Source organism: Spermophilus citellus (assembly GCF_964194105.1).
Source record: "Spermophilus citellus genome assembly, chromosome: 18".
NCBI lineage: Eukaryota > Metazoa > Chordata > Mammalia > Rodentia > Sciuridae > Spermophilus > Spermophilus citellus.
In genome coordinates, this window is record NC_138200.1 from 52,585,067 (window position 1) to 52,605,210 (window position 20,144).

The window sequence follows — 20,144 nt, forward strand, 5'->3', positions numbered from 1 at the left end:
TGGGACTGGATGTGCTGCAACCAACATTTCTAATCTTCACAACAGTCTCTCCAGATGCTATGATTCCCCCATTTTACAACTGAGAAAACTGAGGCTGGTAAGGTTAAGTACCTTGCTGGTGGTCTTAAAGCTAGAGGATGGCAGGATTTGAATTCTAGTCAGCTTGGCTTCAGTGTTCTTGACCTTTGCCCCACTGTAGCCTGAGACATCTGCCTTAGTATGTGCTAGGGTCTTGGCTTCAGTGCTTTCTCTGGTCTGTGGACATACCTCTCCTTCCTATGAGGCCCTTGAGGAATAGTATGTGTATCAGTAACATATGCTCTCCACTGTTCAGGGTCAGCACATGACAGGTACCTGTTTGAGTATTTGCTGGGTTAAACTGGAACATTTATAAGTGATAACTGGTTATATATGTGGGAGGGGAGGGTTCTTTGTTTTGCCTTCTCTTAAGGAAAACCACCAGTTGTTGATGATGCCCTAGAAAAGGTCCCAAATGTGATTGCTGGTAGGCAGATGGGGTTGCTCATCAGTAGGGAGTACTTTCTTCTGGGGACTGGTCTCTTGGACATATTAGAGATTCCAATGGCATTGTGCTTAGGGGAATGCTGGCCAGAGATGCCTGTGCCCACAGGCGGAAGGATTTGAAGGCCTTAGGACTCTGTGTGCTCTTCACTTATTAGTGTAAATTCGAGACTCTTAGAGAGTCGGGAATGCAGAAAGAGATCACTTTGAGAGCAGAAATCTGAGTTTTCATCCAATGCCCAAAGGTGCTAGAGTGGAGAGGGCATATTGGATGTGATAAAGACACATATTACTAAATGTGAGGAAGACATGTGTAGGGTTGAGAGCAGTGTGAAGACATACAGAGCCACCTTGAGAGGTGAGCTTCCTGTTGCAGGAGGCCCCAGAAGCTTGGAGGAGCTGTTTCCAAAGGAGTAACACAGAAGATGAGTCACCACTTGTAGACTCATACTGGAAGACTGTTAGGGTCCTCTCACACAAAGCTGCTGTACTTCACTTGACATGAAATGTGACATCCTTGGCCTGATGTCATTGCTTTTGTCAAGCGTTCTATTTCTAGAGGCAGGATGCATGAAGAGGCTCTTGGAGGTTTGATGGCAGAGTGATGCCATCAGCAGCTCTGCTGTCTGTTGCTTTTAGCAGCCTGAATTGACACCCTCCTCTGCTTGGGCAGGCTCTGAGCTGTGGGTGAGCCCAGGTGACTACACCAGGAATAGGTGGGTTTGGGTACAACTTTTACAGAGTTTTGTTCAGGAGAGTGAGTGTTGCTGAGCAGGTGACAAGGTTGGTGGGAGAGGAAGCCCACTCTGCCACTATCTGGGGGATAAAGGGATGATGGGAGGTGGCCTTCCAGGGTGGGATCTCTGGGCTGCCGCCTGGCTATCCATTCCCTTAGAGTTGAAGGGTACTTGAGGGACAGTAAATTGGGTTTCCACCATTAGTTCTGATTGTCCTGCCCTGCAGTAGGATGAGTGCCTGAGGCCAGAGCTGATATTTACTTTTCCCATCTCAGCTCTTTCCTGACCCCTCTGTTTACCTTACTCTTCCCTACTTTTTATTTCTTTTTAAGAGACAGGATATATTGCCCCCAACTCCTGGGCTCAAGTGATCTTCCTGTCTTAGACTCCCAAATAGCTAGATTCCCTCCTCCCCCTCCTTCTCCTCCTCCTTTTCTTTTTTTCTTTCTTTCTTTTTTTTTTTAATATTGGGGATTGAATCCAGGTGCACTTTACCACTGAACTAAATTCTCACTTTTTAAAAAATATTTTTTAGTTGTCAGCATACCTTTATTTATTTATATGTGATGCTGAGAATCGAACCCAGTGCCTCACACATGCTAGGCAAGTGCTCCACCATTGAGCTACAACCCCAAACCCAGCCCCCAGCTCTTTTTATTTTTTTAAGACAGGGTCTTGCTAAGTTGCCAGGGCTACCCTTGAACTTGCAGTCCTCCTGCCTCAGCCTCCTGACATCTGAGATTATAAGCATAGGCCACCACATCTAGCTTCCACTTCTTAAAATTGCTTTTTTTAAAAAAATATATTTATTTTGATGTGGTGCTGAGGATCAAATCCAGTGCATCACACATGGGAGGCAAGCGCTCTACCACTGAGCTACAACCCTAGCCCTTCTTCTTCTTCTTCTTCTTTCTTCTTTCTTCTTTCTTCTTCTTCTTTCTTCTTCTTCTTCTTTCTTCTTCTTCTTCTTTCTTCTTCTTCTTCTTCTTTCTTCTTCTTTCTTCTTCTTCTTTCTTTTTCTTCTTCTTTCTTCTTCTTCTTTTTCTTTCTTTCTTTCTTTCTTTCTTTTCTTCTTCTTCTTCTTCTTCTTCTTCTTCTTCTTCTTCTTCTTCTTCTTCTTCTTCCTTTTTTTTTAACAGTATTAGGAATTGAACTCAGGCAAGCTCTTTTTTTAAAAATTTATATATGATACTGGAATGCATTACAATTCTTATTACACATATAGAGCACAATTTTTCATACCTTTGGTTGTTACAAAGTGTATATACAGGCAAACTTTTTTTGTTTTTATTTTTTCATTTTGAGATGGTCTTGCTAAGTTGCCCAGAGTGGCCTCAAACTTACAGTTATCCAGTCTCAGCCTTCTGTGTAGCTGAGTTTACAGGTGTATGCCATCCCATTTGGCTTAAAATGACTCTTTAACACTGAGATGTTGAAGACAAAATGAGATGTAAAGGATGTAGCATATACTGGTGCTCTCTAGGTGACAGGAGTTAGCTGGAGTCTTATCCTCTAGGCATTCTTCTGTCTCTGCTGCCTTGGAGACACACTCCCCAAGAGAGCAGGACCTTCCCTGTGGTGGCAGAACCAGACACCATCCTCCCATGCTGCCACATTTAGCCCTTCCTACAGAAAGGCCTTGCTCTGACCATCTCTAGCAGCTCAACAGCCCAAGTCCGAGCCACTTTTGATCACGGCTGCTTTTCACTCCCAGCCCTCAAGGGGACATCATACTTGTGTGCCAGATGGCCCCTTCCTCTTCTTCTTATTGTTTATCTCCACCTGGATAGCCCTGCCATCTCACAGGCTCTGTCATTTCCAAGCCCTTGAATTCCTCTAGGAGCTGCCAGGTTGCTGTATTTCCCACATTCTGACCTCTTCAGATTTACTCATGGCCTCCCACACTTGTTCCCTCTGCCACCACTGAGATGAGAGGTAAGTCTCTCCATCATACGAAATGGTTAATAGTAACCTGGTCCAACCATCTCCACCAGCTTGCCTCTCCAGGCTCTCCTTCCTGTCAGTACTCCCGTCATACAAGGTCACCCCTTTTCATACCTGATGTGTCTCGGTTTGTCTGTTTCTCAGTATGTGTATTGTACCCATAACTGAGCTCCACTCCAGTGTATCATAACTGGCTTGGAACAGAAGGCTAAGTCACTTATCTCTTCACACATACTGCTATCCTGTGTTAATCAGGTGCCAACCCTGAACTGAGTCCTGAGTGTGCAGGATTCTGCTGACACAGACCTCTAGGGACAGAGACCACATATGGGTGAGATGCTGATTGCCACTAGGGTTCCACACTGCCTCAGAGATTAGAATGGGAAGAAGTTTAAAAACAAAAAAAATGATTCTGGACATGGTAGCATAAGCTTGTAATCCCAGCAACTTAGGATGCTGAAGCAGGAGCATTTCAAGATCGAGGCCAATCTCAGCAACTTAATGAAACCCTGTCTCAAGATAAATAGGGCTGGGGATGTAGCTTAGTGGTAAAACACTCCCTGAATTTGATCCCCAGTACTGAATGAATAAATGAATGAGTGAATAAATAAGAATTAAAAAACCAAAGAGCCAGGTTGGGCCTTGGAAACCTTTTGTCTTCAGCAGAAACCTTGAGTGGAGATCACCATTTAGCAGTCTCCTAGACCCAGAATCTTCTATGACATCATTAAAAGACATTGATAGGTTGCTGGCACAGCTGTTGATACCCTCCTGACTCCAAAGTGAGGAAAGAAGCAATCCTTCTCAACTTTTTTTTTTTTTTTTTGGCACAGTACTGGGATTGAACCCAGGGGTACTCTACCACCCAGGGGTACTCTACCACTGAACTATTCCCCACCCCTTTTTATTTTATTTATTTTATTTCTTATTTTGAGATGGGGCATTGCAACTTATCAAGGAAGGCTGGTCTCTAACTTGCGATCTTCCTGCCTTAGCCTCCTGAGTAACTAGGATGTGTTATCATGCCCAGCTTGATTCTTGAGTCATACCCTGTCTTCCTCCTGTCCCTCCCTTCACTTCATGAGCTCTGAGCATGAATAGATTGGGGTATAAGATTGCATTTTGTTATTTATCTCAAGTTTTAGAGCTCAGATTTACTTAACCTTTAAGTTGTCATGCCATTTCTCATTTTTGTGTTTTTACTTTGGGGTTTTTGTTTGTTTGTTTGTTTGTTTTGGTATGGGGATTAAACCCAAGGCCTTGTACATGCTAGGGAAGCATTCTACCTCTAAGCTATACCCACAGTCCTGCTTGCTTGGTTATTTATTTGTTTGTTTGTTTGTTTGTTTATATTACTTACCGTCCTGGGATTGAGCCCAGGGGAGCTCTGTGACTGAGCTATAATTCCAGCCCTTTTTAATTTATTATTTTTTTAAATTTTGAGATAGAGTATCAAAAGGGAGGTATGTACCATTGTGTCTAGTTGCCCTGCCTCTTTTAAAAACTCCGTTATCTTCCTTCTATTTCTCCCCTTCAGATTCTCCACCCGCATCCTTCTCTTTTTTGCTACCCTCCCCTTCTCTGGCACCTGCCTTAGCCCAGGGTGATAGATTTGCCTGGTCTGGAATCCCAGGCACCAGGACAATGGGTATGTTGACCAGAAGAGGGGATGTTGGCTTCAGTGCCACCCTGTCTAACCCTGTTGAAGGGGTTATTCACTGTTAAAGGGGTTAAACATTTCTTCTTGTGGGCAGCTTCAGAGTGTGCTGTTCTTGTTACAACACTCAAGAGTTCTGCTCTCCTTAGTAAATCTGAAACTCTGTTTCCCAGAATTTCCTCTGTGCCCTTTTCACTGCTCTCATTTAGGCCCACGTAAGTACAGAAAGGAGGCCTTTGAGGGTGGCAATACAGGGTCTGAAAATATAAAAATACATCTTGAGACAAAGCTGAGGGAAGAACTGAGTCATGGTAGCAAAGCCTCGCGTCATTCCTCCCCTCCTTCTTCCAGCAGCTCTTTGGTGGGGCTGCCTTCTCTGTCTGAGAGCCTTCCCAGAATCATGGATTGGATAAAGAACCCATAAGGGTCAGGAGGTTAGCTGGAATGTCAGATAGTATGCTGTGTGCCTTGCATGCAGTCAAGAGAGGAAAAATGATGGGGGACTGTGTTCTTAGAACCTAGGACATTAGAAACTGGAAGAGACTTAGATTCATTGCATATAGTCCCTTCATGTTAAAACTGAGGTCACCCAGAGAAGATAGAATTAAAATATTGGTTGCTGATTTGCAGTCATTGTCTCCTCCTCCTCCTCTTCCTCTTCCTCCTCTTCCATCATCATCATCATCATCATCATCAAACATAGGGCCTGGCTTGTGCTAGCCAAGTGCTCTGCCACTCAGCTACATATCCAGGCCACTCCCCCTCTTTTTCATTTTTTTTAATTTGAGACATGGTCTCACTAGATTGTTTATAGCCTTGCTAAATTGCTGAGACTGGCTTCGAACCTGCCATCCTCCTGACTTAGCCTCCCAAGTCATTGGGATTACAGGCATGTGCCATCATGCCAGGCTTCCTTGGGAAATGTTTTTGCTAGGCCCTTGTGACATCAGAACTAGAGCAAGTGGAAGGGATAGGGAGGAAAAAGGCAAGTCCTCTTAGGTAGAGCAGAATTCCTGTCTGTCTTTCTGCTTTAGGGCCTCTCTTCCAAAGAAAGAGTTGGGCTCCACATTTTTTTTTTTTTTTTGTGTGTGGTACTGGGTATTGAACCCAGGGGCACATAGCTCCTGAGCCACATCTCCCAGCCTCTTTTTGTATTTTATTTTGATACAGGGTCTCACTGAGTTGCTTAGGGCCTCACTAAGTTGCTGAGGCTGGCCTTGACTTTGCAGTCTTCCTGCCTCAGCCTCCCTAGCTGTTGGGATTAAAGGCATGCACTACCCTGAGCTCCACTATCGAAGAGTGACTTTGACCCAGCAGAAGTGGGGGAAGGAGGTTAAGTTGGTGAGGAATTATTCATGGACAGTCCCTCCTCTTTTCTGCAGTTGGTTCCTCAGGAGTAGGTATCCCAATTGAAAGGGGCAAGCCTCCTTGGGGACTGGTCTCAGGAGAAAGGCAGTGGCTTAATAGAGTGGAGATGATGTCCCTCCCCTCACAGCCTCTCCACAGGTCTGAACCACTTACCCATACAACTCCAGAGACTTGTGGAGAGTGTAGACTGGCACCCCAGGTATTTTTTTTTTTAAAGAGAGAGTGAGAGAGATAGAGAGAATTTTTAATATTTATTTTTTAGTTCTCGGCGGACACAACATCTTTGTTGGTATGTGGTGCTGAGGATCGAACCCGGGCCGCACGCATGCGAGGCGAGCGCGCTACCGCTTGAGCCACATCCCCAGCCCTGGCACCCCAGGTATTGAAGCTGTCTTCTGAATCCAGAGTAGACAGAGGCCGGAATGTTTGGAAGCAAAGCCAGCCAACTTTTTTTCTTTCTCTCTTTTTTTAATTAGTGGTATTGGAGATAGAACCCAGGGTACTCTTCCACTGAGCTACATCCCCAGCCCTTTTTATTTTGAGACAGGGTCTCACTAAGTTGTTTAGGCTGGCCTTGTGATCTTCCTGCCTTGGCCTTCCAAGTACCTGGAATTATAGGTGTGTGCCATTGTCCTGACTCCAACCAACCTCTTATCATTTCCTTCCAGGCCCAATGCTCCATGTGAGTCCAGAAATAGGTAGAAGCCTCTGGGAGGCTGACCAAGTGATACTTGTGGCTTGTCCCATCTATCAGGCACCTGACATCTACATTTATTATGTCCTGGTCTGGCCCCAAGTATATATATTAAGCTCAAAGTTCTGTCTTTCACCCAGAGGAAGCAGAGTTGTGGAAACTAAAGAACATAACTGTTTATTATTTTCCTTCTTCTCATGCCCAGAATGCTTCCTGGTCAGTCAATCATAGGCTGAAGGACACCTAGGCTCAGAGGCCTGAGCATGTTGGGGGAGCAGGTAGTTGGGCTATGGGTATTGAATTCTTTCTTAGAAGGTATTGGATTGGACTTGAGGCAGAACATGGCTGTGGGTGAGTGTGGAAGGCCTTATTTTTCCTTTTTGAGCCTTGTTTGAGGTCTCAACAAGGCTTCCAGGAACATTATTCTGGAGGTCAACCTAAGCCCCCACTTACGTCAGTGTCAGCAGGCAGGATGGGGACTACCTCCCTGTGTTCAGCCTGCTTGATTACGCTCTGCATGTTCTTGAGTGAATGAGGGGTAGTCTGGTGGTCATTGGTCAGGATGACTTGAATCATTGGCTTGGGGGATCTTCCCCCTTCCCCCAGTACAGCCACTCCCAGCTCTTCAAAGATGAGGAGCACTGGGACCTGTCAGAAAGGGCTGGGCTGGCCCTCAAACACAAATGAGTCCATCAGCATTCTGTGTACAGCTGCACGTACACAGTAATTGATGAGGCGAGAGTCTGGGGGAACAGGATAGGTGGATCAATTTGGCTCGCTTTGGCACTAACAGGCTGGCTGCCCGACTAGCAGCAGGGGTAGATGCCTGGGGTGAGCCTGTGCCACTCTGGAGATGGAGATGCTTAAGCCCATGGGGTAGATCTAGTGAGAGGCCCTTCTAAAACTGCACTGGACTGGTTCAAAGCCACAGGGTTCCATGGTTTGGTGGTCTGCAGATGGGAAATAGGGAAGCCTCTGGTCCATCCATGTTCAGATTCTTGGCTTGTGAGTCCAGCTTTACCACTGTTCTGTAGAGGAGTTGCCTTTCCATCCACGTTGGACCACAGGACAGGGGCAGAGGCTGTGTCTTAGCCCTGTTTGGACTAGTCTAAGCTGCCAGCCCTATCCTGTGGCTGTTTCCTTTACAGGCCAGGCTAGGCTGCTATGTGTTCCCCACCAAGTTATTTTCTTGGACACCATAAAAGGCTGGTAGGGCAATATGGGGCATTAAGCCCACTGCTTTCCATCTCTTAAGTGAGTAACAGGGGCTGCAGTTAGTGTCTGTGGTCTGGATTAGTTGGCCCATAGCAGTGGCTCCTTGTGTTCAGGTAGTAGTAACAATCAGTGAGACTTTCTTGAGCTGTAAGCCAAAAGCTTTTGTGGCAACCATCTGTTCCAGTCAGACAGCAAGGTATCTCTCTGGACCTTCTATGGCTATATGTCCTTGAGGCCATGACTTTTCTACCAGAATCACTGGAAAGCTGTCCTGATGGTGAGGACAGCCCTGTTAGGTGACTGTTTGGCATTGTGATTTCCCTGTCACTTCCAGTTCAGCTCAAGAAAATTTGATATTTGCCTTCCAAAAGGCAGGTGAGGACAGCAGCTGCAAGCAGCTCAGCCCTTCCACAGAATTCCAGATGAATGGTGTCTTTTCCTTGCCCCTGTCCAGCAGTGGGAAAGGGATAATAATAGTGCAAGAGGTCCAGAGGGCCAGACTAGGGGTGTCAGTAGTCAATGGGTATGACTGTCTGCTAAATGATCATGTTGTCACCCCAAAAGTGGGCTTCCACAGATTTCCCTGAGTTCCCTGGAGAGCATGTTCAGGGCTTCTCCAAGATGAAGGGTGCCATGGGGTGGAACAGGCAGACTTCAGTGACAGGAAGGAAAGTTATGGTGCCTCTGGCATCTCAGCAGAGACTCTGCAGTAGGATCAGGAAAGGTCCTAAGAGCTTAGCCACCCATCCCTTGAGGAGCATCAGAGCCCATGCCAGATGTGCTCCTAGGAGAGCATGGACTCAGCCTACCCTCCAGAAGGGGCCCAGGACATATGGGCTCTGCCGACTGAACCCCATGGCTTGGAAGCAGCTTCAGCCGAGGGCACACATCAGTCAGTATGTAAGGGTGGTTAACTCACTAAGCCTGTACCTACTGTGTGCCTCCTGTATGCACTGTGCCAAGCACTAGGGCTCAGCACCATCTAATGGGAATAATAAACTTTAATTCACAGTCTTCAAGTTATAGCTAGAATAACAGCCATAAGCACTGAGGGCTCACAGAGTATCTGAGAACCTAAGAATATCATACTGAGAATCTAAGACTCAGCGAAATGAAGACAAGCCAGGCAGGTGGCCCTGAGGTGGACAGGTGCTTTCTGTGTAGCCCTGAGATGAACAGGTGCTCAGTATGTGGTGTGTGTAGCAAAGCAGTCTTTGTGGAGTTCCTCCCTTTGGACAGAACATAACATTAGGAGGCTGGTGCATAGGAGCCCTTCATGCCTCAGAGAAGTCACGCAAACTAGAGAGTACCCCTGGGTGTCTGGCTCTAAGAGCTCCTGTCAGCTGACTGAGAAATCTAGATGCTTTGATTTTCCTTTTTTACCCCAAGGCTAAAGGAATGCTTTGGCAGTTGAAAGGAGGTGGGACCCAGGTACTTAAAGGTACCAGGAAGCTCCCCTTTAAATGATCTGTTTTGACCATCCAGGTTGGAGTTTAAGTCTTGTCTAAAGATGTGGTAGAAATGTTTGGGTTGTTCTGTCTGAAGTTTTCCCTGATTATGGTGGTCCTGGGGTAGGTTGAGGGTCTTGTCAGGAGTCACCTCCCTGAGCCAGGCTTTGGGTTCATAGCACTTAGAAATGTTCTCTGGGAAAAAGAATGGGTCCTTTTCCTCTGTCAAGACTCCTCATGACCCAGAGGTCAGCTCCACTCAGAAGCCTAGGTCAGTGTTGGGTGGGTAGGAGAGGCCCAGAATACTACTTGGGAGGATGAAGCATTGCCTCTCCCTAGGAAGTGCAAGGCCTCTGGGCAGGTCCCAGTGTTGTGGTGGCAGCATCATCCAGATGGGAGGACAGTGTTGGGTACTCTAATTCTAATGCTTATCCTTGGCTTCTAGCCCTGGCCCAGTGTATCCAATCTGGCCAAGGACTTCATTGACCGCCTGCTGACAGTGGACCCTGGAGCCCGTATGACTGCACTACAGGCCCTGAGGCACCCATGGGTGGTGAGCATGGCAGCCTCTTCATCCATGAAGAATCTGCACCGCTCCATCTCCCAGAACCTCCTCAAGCGTGCGTCCTCACGCTGCCAGAGCACCAAGTCGGCCCAGTCCACCCGTTCCAGCCGCTCCACACGTTCCAACAAGTCACGCCGTGTGCGGGAGCGGGAGCTGCGAGAGCTCAACCTCCGCTATCAGCAACAATACAATGGCTGAGCCACCAGCTGTGGCACAGATACAACATGGTCCCAGACTGGCTGGGCTCGGCTGTGCCCTCTGGGCCTGACATCCTCTGTGAAGACAGGTCTCATGGTTAGTGGTATATAGAGAATGTCTGGCCCTGGCCCTTTCTCTGTGCCTTTAGCAGCCCCTGACCTTATCATGGGCCTGGGCCTGGTGTGATGGGAGTCGAGGTAGCCCAGGAGGGTCATGACTCCCCTGAAATGGGAGCCTGGCCTGGCACTGATACCCCTTTTGGTGGGTAGCTGCTTTGTGACTTGGGGAAAGGGACAGAACCTGGCCTTCACTGTCTTCCTCATTCTTTGGATCTTTCCCAACTGAAGGGTCCTGCAGTCCTGGGAGTGAAGGGTGTCCTATGGTCCAGGACCCTTTGGAGTAGTTACTTTGGGCACCCCCTGTTTTGCCACAGAACCTTCCTTCCTAGCTCCCCACATTCCATGCCATTCTGATCCTTCAGATTATGCTCCAGTGGCTCGGGAGGTTGAAGCAGAAGGAACATGAGTTCAGAGCCAGCCTTATCAACTTAACAAGGCCCTAAGCGACTCAGTGAGAACCTGTCTCAAAATATAAAAAAAGGTTGGGGATGTGGCTCAGTGGTTGAGTGCCCTGGGTTCAATCCCCAGTACAAAAAAAAAAAAAAAAAAAAAGATAAAAAGATTATGCTCCAGTGGGAGGCCTGGCTTTGGCCTTAGCTAGACTGTAAATCTCCTTGATTGGACCCAAGCAGCCTCTACCTCCCAGCCAAGATCTTCCTTCATGGTGCCACCAGGGACCCCTTCTAACCCAAGTCTTCCAGGACCTCTTGTGGTAGGGCCATGGAATGGACCTTAGCCATTGCTGATGGTCAGCTTGAGTGGGGTCCTCCCCAATATACTCAGTGCCTTTTTTGCAGCACTCACTATTGCCTCCCTCTCCCCCTTAGATGTCTATTTCATTCCCCAGGTGCCTCCTTCCCAACTGTTGGGGTTTAAAGGGAGCCCCACTGCTGCTACCCAGGGGATGGGGGCACCTGGGCCAAGGCAGATGGTTCTCCCTTAAGTTCCCATGGCCATCTCTAATTTCATCCTTTGGTGTTATCCATTGCCTCTTCCCTTCAGGTGTCACTGTACCCTCCTCTGCAGCTTCATGAAGGCGCCATCTGGTGTCTAGTCTGGGTATGGGCAGCCTCTGGGTGATGAATGCACACCCATCTTGCATAGATAACCAAAGTCCTCTAAAAGGAAGTGGAAAGGAAGGAACTGCTACATTGAGAGAGGGTCGTGGGCTGCTCAGCTCCCATTCTGCTCAGCTTCTCCCTGGAACTTAGCCATACTGTGTGACCTGCTTCTGAACCCTGGGTGCCTAGGGTAATGACTGATCTTGCTGTGAGAGCTGGCCTTGCCCCACCCACCCTGTGTCAACTTCCTTTTACAGCATTAACCTTCCAGTCTGGGGCCTGCTGAGTCTCAGGCTGGAGGGAACCCTTGTGGGAAGTGGGTGGGGTTGGCGGGGCTTCTTTTTTAGAGGCCTGAGCCAGAACTGTCCCCATGGCTGTCATGATGTCTACACCAACACAAACCAGGCTGGAACCCAAACCTTCTTCCTCCACAGCTGCTTTCAGTGGGCAGAAAGGGCCAGGGGCCAGCTTTGGCCTTAGTTAGAGCCCCTGCCAGCAGGGAACATTGGACCCCTACTCAGCTCCTTCCTTTGGGCAGCCTTGGGCCAGGCCCTCCTCTCTCTGCACGTGCTGTTTCCAGAGGAAAACCAAAGAGACCACTCTGTGCCAAGTCAACTGTGCCTTACACACCCCTGTCTTCTGTTCTGACTGCCCTCTGGGCAGAAGGCAGTGGAAAGCCCAAGCCCCAGGGCTTCACAAATTCTCCCAGTTCCATAAGTGTTTCTGGGGGCCTGAATCCCTGAGGATTTTTTTTCCCCTCTTGCCCAGGGTAGGCCTGAGGGTAGGATAGATGGAGTTTGGAGTTTTGAACCTTTGATAGGCCTTTATGCCATGGACCGTGGATGGAGAATGTCAGTTATTTATTTTGTGTACTCAGTTTGTAAATGTATCCTCTGTATTCAATAAACAGGCTGCCCTCCCCAAGGAAGGCTGCCCATTCATTCTAAAATCCCTGTGTACTGTGGAACCAAGGGGTTGCCCCAGAGGAGGAGGGATGAGGGCCCTAGCCTGGGCTGGATACTGTAGAAAGATCTTTACTCCAGACCTTTCTGTGTCAGAAAGGTGGGGATAGAACTAAAAAGCCTCTCCTTTTCCCTGTGCCAGGAGGACAGACAAGAGGACAGAGACTAGAGTCTTTTATTGGATTGAAATGGGGAGGGAGCCTGTGGTAGGCTCAGTTGTAGGCTATGACCTGATTGATCCAAGTGTTGAACTTGCTAACTCGAGTGTACATGGCAGGTGCTTGCACATCACAATTATTGGTGCCCCAGGAGACAACACCAATAAGCACCCATGTGTTCCCCTTCTGGCAAACAAGAGGGCCTCCAGAGTCACCCTGAGAGGGAAGAGAAGTCAGTATGACAGGTTGGGGAGGTATGCTGTGGAACAATGCAGAGGGCAGAGTGCTTGTGCTCACCTGGCATGAAGAGGCACCTGAGGCACCTGCACAGATCATGGAGTCAGTGATACGTGAGCCCCAGTACTGCCGGCATTGATTCACGGTGACTAGAGGTAGAACCACCTGCTGCAGACGTGCTGGTGTCACATTGCCTGTGGGCCAGGAAGGGATGGTCAGGCTGGTCCAAGATACCTCCCTCTCCTCCTGTTCAGGGCCCAGGTTCCTACCCACGCCACTGAGGCGTCCCCAGCCAGTGGTGACACATGTGAGGCCTTGAGGCAGTGCCTCATTTGAGGAAGCCAGGCAGACTGGTGAGATATAGGTTGTGTATCGTGCTGGTGAGGCGAGCTTCAAGAGTGTCAGGTCATTGTTCAGAGTGGTGGGGTTCCAGCTTGGGTGTGTAATAGCCTGTGGAGCAGGAAGGGGCCATGTAGGGCTGGGATGGGCACAGGTACCCATCGATGGTGCCGAGATGGATAGGCCAGGACATGCCTGAATTCTTTCCCAGAGGAACCCACCTGTGACCCATTCTTCCTTCCCATGCATGCAGCCAGGCACTTACCTTTGAGATGGATAGTACCTGCACAGGCTCGGTGTTAGACGATCGGTCGTACTCACCCAGGACAGCAAAGTGGCGCCCAGGACTGCAGTAAGAGATTGGTTGGGCATACGCTGGGAGGGCAGAGCAAGAGAGGGGCAGCCAAGTGGGCAGAGCAGGTGGGGTACAAGTACTCACCTGACATTGCAGTGGGCAGCAGTGACCACCCAGTACTGGTTGATCAGAGAGCCACCACAGAAGTGGAAGCCATTGCCGTCCTGGAGTCAGGGGTCAGAGTTGGAGGTGAACTCAGATTATATGTAGGCATGAAGCACTCAGGACTCTACCCCACCCTCAGGGTGTGTATACCTGCAGGGAAACCTGCCAGGGCCAGGAGCCTGGCACAGCATTCTCCCCGTTGACAATCCTCTGGCTGAAGCTCAGTGATGGTTTAATAGCAGGAACTCCACAGCCTGACCATCCGGTTGGTGAGAATCAACACCCCAGCCCACCTCTCCCCACCTGCTTCCCCTGGATGTCCCCAGGCTGTGTGCCCCAGAGAGATCCAAATCAAAAGGAATTGTCACTAGCCCTTCTTCCCCCATCAGCACTTTCTGGGCCTCCAAAGCTATTGTGGTTTACCCTCCATCCAATCAATCTCTATTCTCCCACATCTCTTCAACTTAGTCCCTCCTGTTCTCCAACTCACCCCTGTCCTCCAGCCCAGGCTCTTTTTCTCCCTGACCTCTACCCATCCAGGCCTAAACAGTTCATACCCCTCATGCAACCTGTGGACTCTTTCTACACACCCAACTTTCACAGCTCAGCTTCTTAAGCCCTCCCAGGCTTGACTCAAGCTCCTGTCCCATTTGTGAGACCAGCTCCATCCCATTCTTTCCCACTTCTGACCCTGCAGGCCCCTTCCTGCTCCTTTGCCCTGGTCCATTCTTTTTCCTTTGCATACCTGTTCATCTACTTCCCTTCTATTCAGCCTGGTTCCTGGACTGGTGCTGGGAATGTGGGTTGCCCCAAACTGGGCAACCAGTCAAGGCTGCTCCTGGCCCACTTACCCCAGGAGAAGCCAAAGAGGATCAAGCTGAGGATCAGCCTGAGCAGTCGCATCATGGTAGGTGTGAGGTTGAGAACTGGACCCGGCTTTATTTATGGGTATCTTTGTCCTTGGGCCAAAGTCCTAGGCCTGAGACCAGGCCAGCTGTGCAGGCTCAGCTCACTCCCATGCTCTATTTAGGCCAAGGTCCCCTGACCCAGGCCTGGACTTATCAGAGAGACCCCCAGGTGTGAGATTCTCACCTCCACCTCCCAAAGCCTGGCCTCTGATTGGCTGCCTGAAGCACCACAAGCATTGGGCACGGGTACAAGGGCATATGGTGAAACCAGATCTATAGTGTCAACCTGGTGGCCAGGACCAGGGAAGCCTTCCATAGCTATCAGGAGACTAGGCTTTCAGAGAAGGCTGCTCAGAATCCAGGAGTGTTCTGAGGGGAGGAGGGAATGGTCAGCTGTGGCCAGCTTTCCTGGGGAAGACTAAGGAAGGAGGTTCTGGGGGTTGCTAGTCCTAAAAGACATCCTCTCAGGGATTCCTCATCATTTGGAACAGGAGTCAGATGGTGACTCTCCCACCAGCATGAGATGGAGTGGGACACAAACCCTCATGTGTATGACTCTGAACTCCATATTCTTATTAAATATAAGCTGAATCCTTGGTGACTAGCAAACCCTGGACTGAGGTTGTAGCTAGAAGGGTGATAGCAAACAAATCTCTGACACTTCCAGGCACTGGGGCTGTCATGGGAAAATCCTGGTGTCTACATCCCATTTGTTACTGAGTTCCAGGCTAAGTGTGAACTCATGGAGAGAAGACTCCCCTGTGTGGAGTTGCAACAGGTTAAGTTGGCTGGTTTCCTTCTAGGGGTGTGAGGGTTTTGACTGACTCATTTTGACCTCAGACCAAAAATAAGGAAATGGGTGGATAGAGGGATGGATGGATAAGAAGATACAGACAGAAAATATAACAAAATATGAATTATTAAATCTGTGGTAGGTATATGGGTATTCAGTGAAAATTGAAACTTCTTCAATTTTCATGACCCATTTCATAATAAAGTTGGGGGAGGGGAGCATAATCAGAGGCCCATGGGTGTCTGGCTTGGAGTAGAACCTCCCTAGAGGTGAGCAGACTCTTTAACAGTTCTGAAACCCCAGTGGAGCCCAGCTACTTTGAGGGCAGGATGTTCCTACCAGCACCCAGCAAGTGGGTCTGACATTCAATAGGTACTTAACAAAAGGTTTCCTGGATGAATGTGTCATCTCTTGCCACATGAGTCCTATGATCCCTGTCAGCCTAGAACACTTGGAGTTGATCTCCCTATATACAGCCCAGCATGTGCGGATGAAGCCCAGCTTTGTGTTAGTGGCTCAGGTGTGCCTGGTCATTTAAGGGGTGTCTCAAGTGCAAGGCTAAGGAACACTTGATGAGAGCTTGCCTCTGGAGGGAGTTGATCCTATATCAGCACTTATAGCCCTCATTGGGCCCAGGGTGGATCTGACTAAGACATGTGGGCTTTGTCCTGTTTCACTGATGAGCCAGGGAAAGGCTCTGGGTAGTGTTGTGATGAGGTCTTACGGGTTTTACAACGTTCCCCAGGGGCACCAGGCACAGTGGTGTACATCTATAATCCCAGTGACTCAGGAGGCTGATGGAAGAAGATCACAAGTTTGAGGCCAGCTTAGTGAGACCCTGTCTCAAAATAAGAAAGGGCTGGGGATGAAGCTCAGTGGTACAGCGTTCCTAGGTTCAATCCCCAGTAGAAGAGAGGGCAAAATCAAGGCAGGAGTGGTAGGGGAGCTTCTGTGGTGCGGACTAAGAAGGAAAATTAAAAGGAAGAAAGGATGGAAGCTTTCTCCTCAAGGCTGCAATGTTGGCCAGGGCTGGGGTCCTGGAAAAATAGATGCCTGAGGTGATGGGTGATAAGGCCAGGCACTGGAGCTGTGGGAGGTAGTGGCTCCTAAAGGGATATCTTAGCCAGATCCCTGCTGGCTTCCTGTCCTGTTCCACCCAAGAAGACACAGCCATCTGTTTAGTCTGTATAGATGTTTTTATTTTCTGGGTTTATTCCCCCTTGTTCTTAGCTCTAAACCCCAGACAACTTCACTCCACCTCCATGGCCTGCACAGTTTCTTCTAGGAGCTCCAAGTTCAATGGCTTCACTGTCTGGTTCAGAATGGCTGTGGTTCCAGGTGCAAAGCGGTAGCCATCAGGCCTGGGAGGGAGGAGGTAAAGCCTCTGAGCATGTGGCTTGTCCTCTTCTTGCAGCTCCCTTTTTCCATACCCTGCTACTGCCCAATCCTCCCCTGTGGCCCCACCTTCCCTGCTCCTACCTCTTTATAGGCTCTGTGGGCGAGCTCAGTGTCCGCAGCAGCTGGGCACCTGATGCGGTGATCACACATGCATCCACGCTGCCCCCAGAGCCCAAGTCACCCAGGATCCCTGCGGTAACAGCTTCCACCAGCAGCCCTTGTGCAGCCTCCAGCTATGGTGATATGTTTGTGAGGCTCAGTGGACCCTCTGGTGTTACTTCAGGCTCCAGCCCAGGGACTTTGTTAGATTTGAAGTCCAGACCAGATCACACCCAACCTCCCCTCTCTTTCTTTACCCCAAACTCCTATTCTTTGGCCTCTGCCTCCCTCTCTCCAAGACCCATGAACCCTCCACCCACTGTCCTCCTCTGCACAAACTTCTGAATTGCCTGCACTTTTAGCCCTTTTCCAGGCTGTCCACCCACCCAATGTTCACCCCCAGTCCTATGACTCACAGTGTTTCCCTCTGGGCCTTAGCCGCCTCTGAAGTGACAGTTACCCACTTCTATCCCACTCAAGTCCAGACTTCAGACCTCAAACAGGACCCTACCAGGTTTTCCTCTTCCCTTGGCTCCTAATGATTCTCCCAGCAGTCCAAACTTTGGTACTGTCAGGACCACACTTCTCCACCTTCACTCGGTCTCTCCTCAGTCCTTGCCTCCTCTGAGAAATCCTTCCCCGACTTCTATACTGGGCCAGGTTCCCTCTGTGTCGGTCCCTGGGTGTACTTCCCACTAGGGACCACGTAGGGGAGTACAGAGATCGCTCACCGTCATGTTTGGCTGGAACCGGTCCTCCAGCACCGCCAGGGCCGCGTCCTGCCCGGAGCCTGGAGGTGGAAGGGGCATCTGTGTGAAATCTGCTGTGGTCACCCCATCCAGGGACAAATGTGAGGCCAAGCTCGTAGAGGTGGGAGATTCGTGAGGAAGGGGCAGAAGCACTCACCCAGAGCCGTAAAGGGCAGTCGGCTGTAGGAACCGTGGGGGTGCACGCCATAGAGTTGTGGTCCGGTCAAGTCTACTCCGCCCACGATCAGCGATGCGCCCACGTGTCCCCGGTACCTGTTCGCCAATAGGTCTGATCAGCCGCAAGCAAACCGGCTCCAGGGCCCACCCCTATTAACACCGCCATTGAATCTGACCCCGCCCCCCCCCCCAAGACCTGTGTAGCCTGGCATTCCGCGGCCGACAGCGCCCCTTGTGGCCCAGATTCTGGAGGGCCAGTTTCTTCCGGCCTCCCTGCACTTCTCAACCCCACCCTTTCTCCCTTCCCTCCTTCGGTCAGCCAGTTCTTCCTGCAACCTCCTCGTCCCGCCCCCGCACCGGAATAGCGTCTGGCGTAGGAGGCGAGTGACCGTGGCCACGCGAGGCTCGCGTCCAGTGGACATTGCGTGTAGCTCCATGTTGGATGCAGCCATCCGTGTAGTCATTTCGGCGTCTGCGGCTACTCCAGCCCCACAGCAGCTGAGGGCAAAGGAAGGGGAGGGTCAGTGTGGAAGAGCGAAGAGCTGTTTTCTTGCATGCGGGAACTGGGCTGAGGGATTCTCACTAGATTTTGGGGGCAATGAAGTGGATCTTCTCGCAATTCTTGTCTGCCACGACTGAATCGTTAGTGGCCCTCGTATCCGCGCCCAGGATGACCCCGTCCTGCGGGGAAGAACGTCGTGCCTCAGTGCCCACCGGTTTTCTATCCCGGTTGTCCCTCAACAACCCCTTAGTCTTACTCCTGTGCTCACTCGGAATACAAGGCCTGCGATGGTGGTGCCGGTCTTGCGTGCATGAGGGACCCGAAGCCCAGGAAGGACACGTTCCAAGGATGCGTTTCTGGAAATAGAGGGGAGTGGCGTGGGTTTGGGTTCCAGTCCCAATGCCCCATCCCATCTTCCTGCCCGTGCTGGTCTTGCATATCTCCCTGGGTAAACCAGGACCTAATCTCCCAACTCACGCTCCCCAACCCCCACCTCCTCCCGGAAAAAAAAAGCTCACAAGGAAGCACAGGCCTCTTGGGACTAAGCCTCCCTATTCACCTCTGGCAGTTCTCAAAGGAGAAGCCCCCTCGGGGCTCCTGCGCGGACTTCAGCATCTAGGAGCAGGCAGGGAGAATTGGGATCAGGAGTTGATGGATCGGTTAGATGAGTGGGGCCAAGGAGGAGTAGAAAGGCCTCAGCCTCTGCTGCTGTGGAGCTCCACGGCTGAAGCTGACACTTCCCGCTTTCGCTTTTGCCTCTACCCTCCTAAAGAAGCCGTTGGCCTCTTTCTGCATATTTTCTTTCACTTTCACCTTCACTTCTGGTCCTAGGTAGCTTGGGAAGGATAGGGCGTCCCTTTCCAGTCCTTTGGTGCTGCTCCTTGGATCCTCTATTCCAACAGAGGGCAGCCCTTCCCCTTTGGTCATTGTTTTTTTTTTTTTTTTTTTTTTAAAGAGAGAGTGAGAGAGGAGAGAGAGAGAGAGAATTTTTTAATATTTATTTTTAGTTCTCGGCGGACACAACATCTTTGTTGGTATGTGGTGCTGAGGATCGAACCCGGGCCGCTTGAGCCACATCCCCAGCCCCCCCCTTTGGTCATTGTTCAACTCCTCCACCCTCTTCCAATCTGATACCCCCAGCAATCTTACTCTAACTCTACACTAGCTTCAGGTGCCAGTGCCCTAAAACTGTCAAAGCCAGGGCCAGGTCTCAGTTAATAGATCAGACCCCCCTAACTTTTGTCTTTTGTCAACTTTCTTCTCCCAGTTTCTGCCTCTTTTGCTGTCTTTGCCTCCTGGAAGCCTCAAACATGAAGTCTTAATCCTCAGCTATAGTGATGCTGGTCCTCCCATCTCTCTCAAGAGGGTCAGTGTGGGTTGTGGTTGTAGCTCTGTGGTAGAGAGCTTGCCTAGCATGGATTGCAGCTCCAAAAAAAAAAAAAAAAAAAAAAATGGTAGGTCACTGTGGCTATCCATTTAGTTGCGTGGAGTCATACTGGGCTCCACCCATGGCCAAGCCTTGTTATTTCACCCCCCACTTTTTATTATACATCTTTAATCACTAGACTCAGCTAGCTAGCATCCTCTCTAATTACCCCACAAACCTCTCTCTCCTCCCTCAGGCTATACTCTAGCCTGTACGACAGGGGTCTTTTCTAGCTTGGAATTGTTTCTCTGTTAAAAATCCTTCAGCAACTGCACAGTGCTTTTAAAGTGGTTCATATTACCCTTCTCAGCTCTCTGACCTGTAGGCACCATCCTCTGGGATGCTTTCATGACTCACAGGGCTCAGTCTCTTGCTGCTGCCAACTCTCCCAGGCTTTGGTTATACTAA

General features: G+C 49.7%; 3 protein-coding genes across 3 annotated transcripts in view; 1 reads left to right on the plus strand and 2 right to left on the minus strand.

Annotated features, from left to right (window-relative positions):
* Positions 1–11,027, plus strand: part of PSKH1 (protein serine kinase H1) — a 30,952-nt gene extending 19,925 nt beyond the window's left edge. The window contains exon 3 of the mRNA XM_081275001.1: positions 10,031–11,027. Within this exon, the coding sequence (XP_081131127.1) occupies positions 10,031–10,348 (318 nt within the window). The 3' untranslated portion in view covers positions 10,349–11,027. The remainder of the gene's footprint in view (positions 1–10,030) is intronic.
* On the minus strand, positions 10,749–15,420 carry CTRL (chymotrypsin like). The gene is made up of 6 exons (XM_081275012.1): positions 14,536–15,420; positions 13,835–13,938; positions 13,664–13,743; positions 13,490–13,571; positions 12,946–13,335; positions 10,749–12,864 (listed from the first exon to the last, which is right to left on the minus strand). The coding sequence occupies exons 1-6, from the start codon at positions 14,588–14,590 to the stop codon at positions 12,703–12,705; spliced, it is 873 nt and encodes a 290-aa protein (XP_081131138.1). The 5' UTR covers positions 14,591–15,420; the 3' UTR covers positions 10,749–12,702.
* A 945-nt stretch (positions 15,421–16,365) lies between these two features.
* PSMB10 (proteasome 20S subunit beta 10) lies at positions 16,366–19,235 on the minus strand. Its single transcript, XM_081275006.1, has 8 exons — positions 18,870–19,235; positions 18,579–18,666; positions 18,392–18,489; positions 18,166–18,306; positions 17,789–17,904; positions 17,614–17,672; positions 16,865–17,016; positions 16,366–16,746 (listed from the first exon to the last, which is right to left on the minus strand). The coding sequence occupies exons 1-8, from the start codon at positions 18,923–18,925 to the stop codon at positions 16,635–16,637; spliced, it is 822 nt and encodes a 273-aa protein (XP_081131132.1). The 5' UTR covers positions 18,926–19,235; the 3' UTR covers positions 16,366–16,634.
* Between the last annotated feature and the right edge of the window lie 909 nt (positions 19,236–20,144).

Bases quoted from the DNA above. Each gene is read 5' to 3' on its own strand.
- CTRL (XM_081275012.1), bottom strand. From the start codon at position 14,590: ATGATGCGACTGCTCAGGCTGATCCTCAGCTTGATCCTCTTTGGCTTC. The intron at 13,572-13,663 runs GTGAGTACTTGT...CTCTTACTGCAG, and splicing joins GCTGCCCACTGCAATGTCAG to TCCTGGGCGCCACTTTGCTG. The intron at 13,336-13,489 runs GTAAGTGCCTGG...CCTGCTCCACAG, and splicing joins AGGTACTATCCATCTCAAAG to GCTATTACACACCCAAGCTG.
- PSMB10 (XM_081275006.1), bottom strand. From the start codon at position 18,925: ATGCTGAAGTCCGCGCAGGAGCCCCGAGGGGGCTTCTCCTTTGAGAAC. The intron at 18,667-18,869 runs GTGAATAGGGAG...CTCTATTTCCAG, and splicing joins TCCTTTGAGAACTGCCAGAG to AAACGCATCCTTGGAACGTG. The intron at 18,307-18,391 runs GTGAGAATCCCT...CTTTGCCCTCAG, and splicing joins TTCATTGCCCCCAAAATCTA to CTGCTGTGGGGCTGGAGTAG.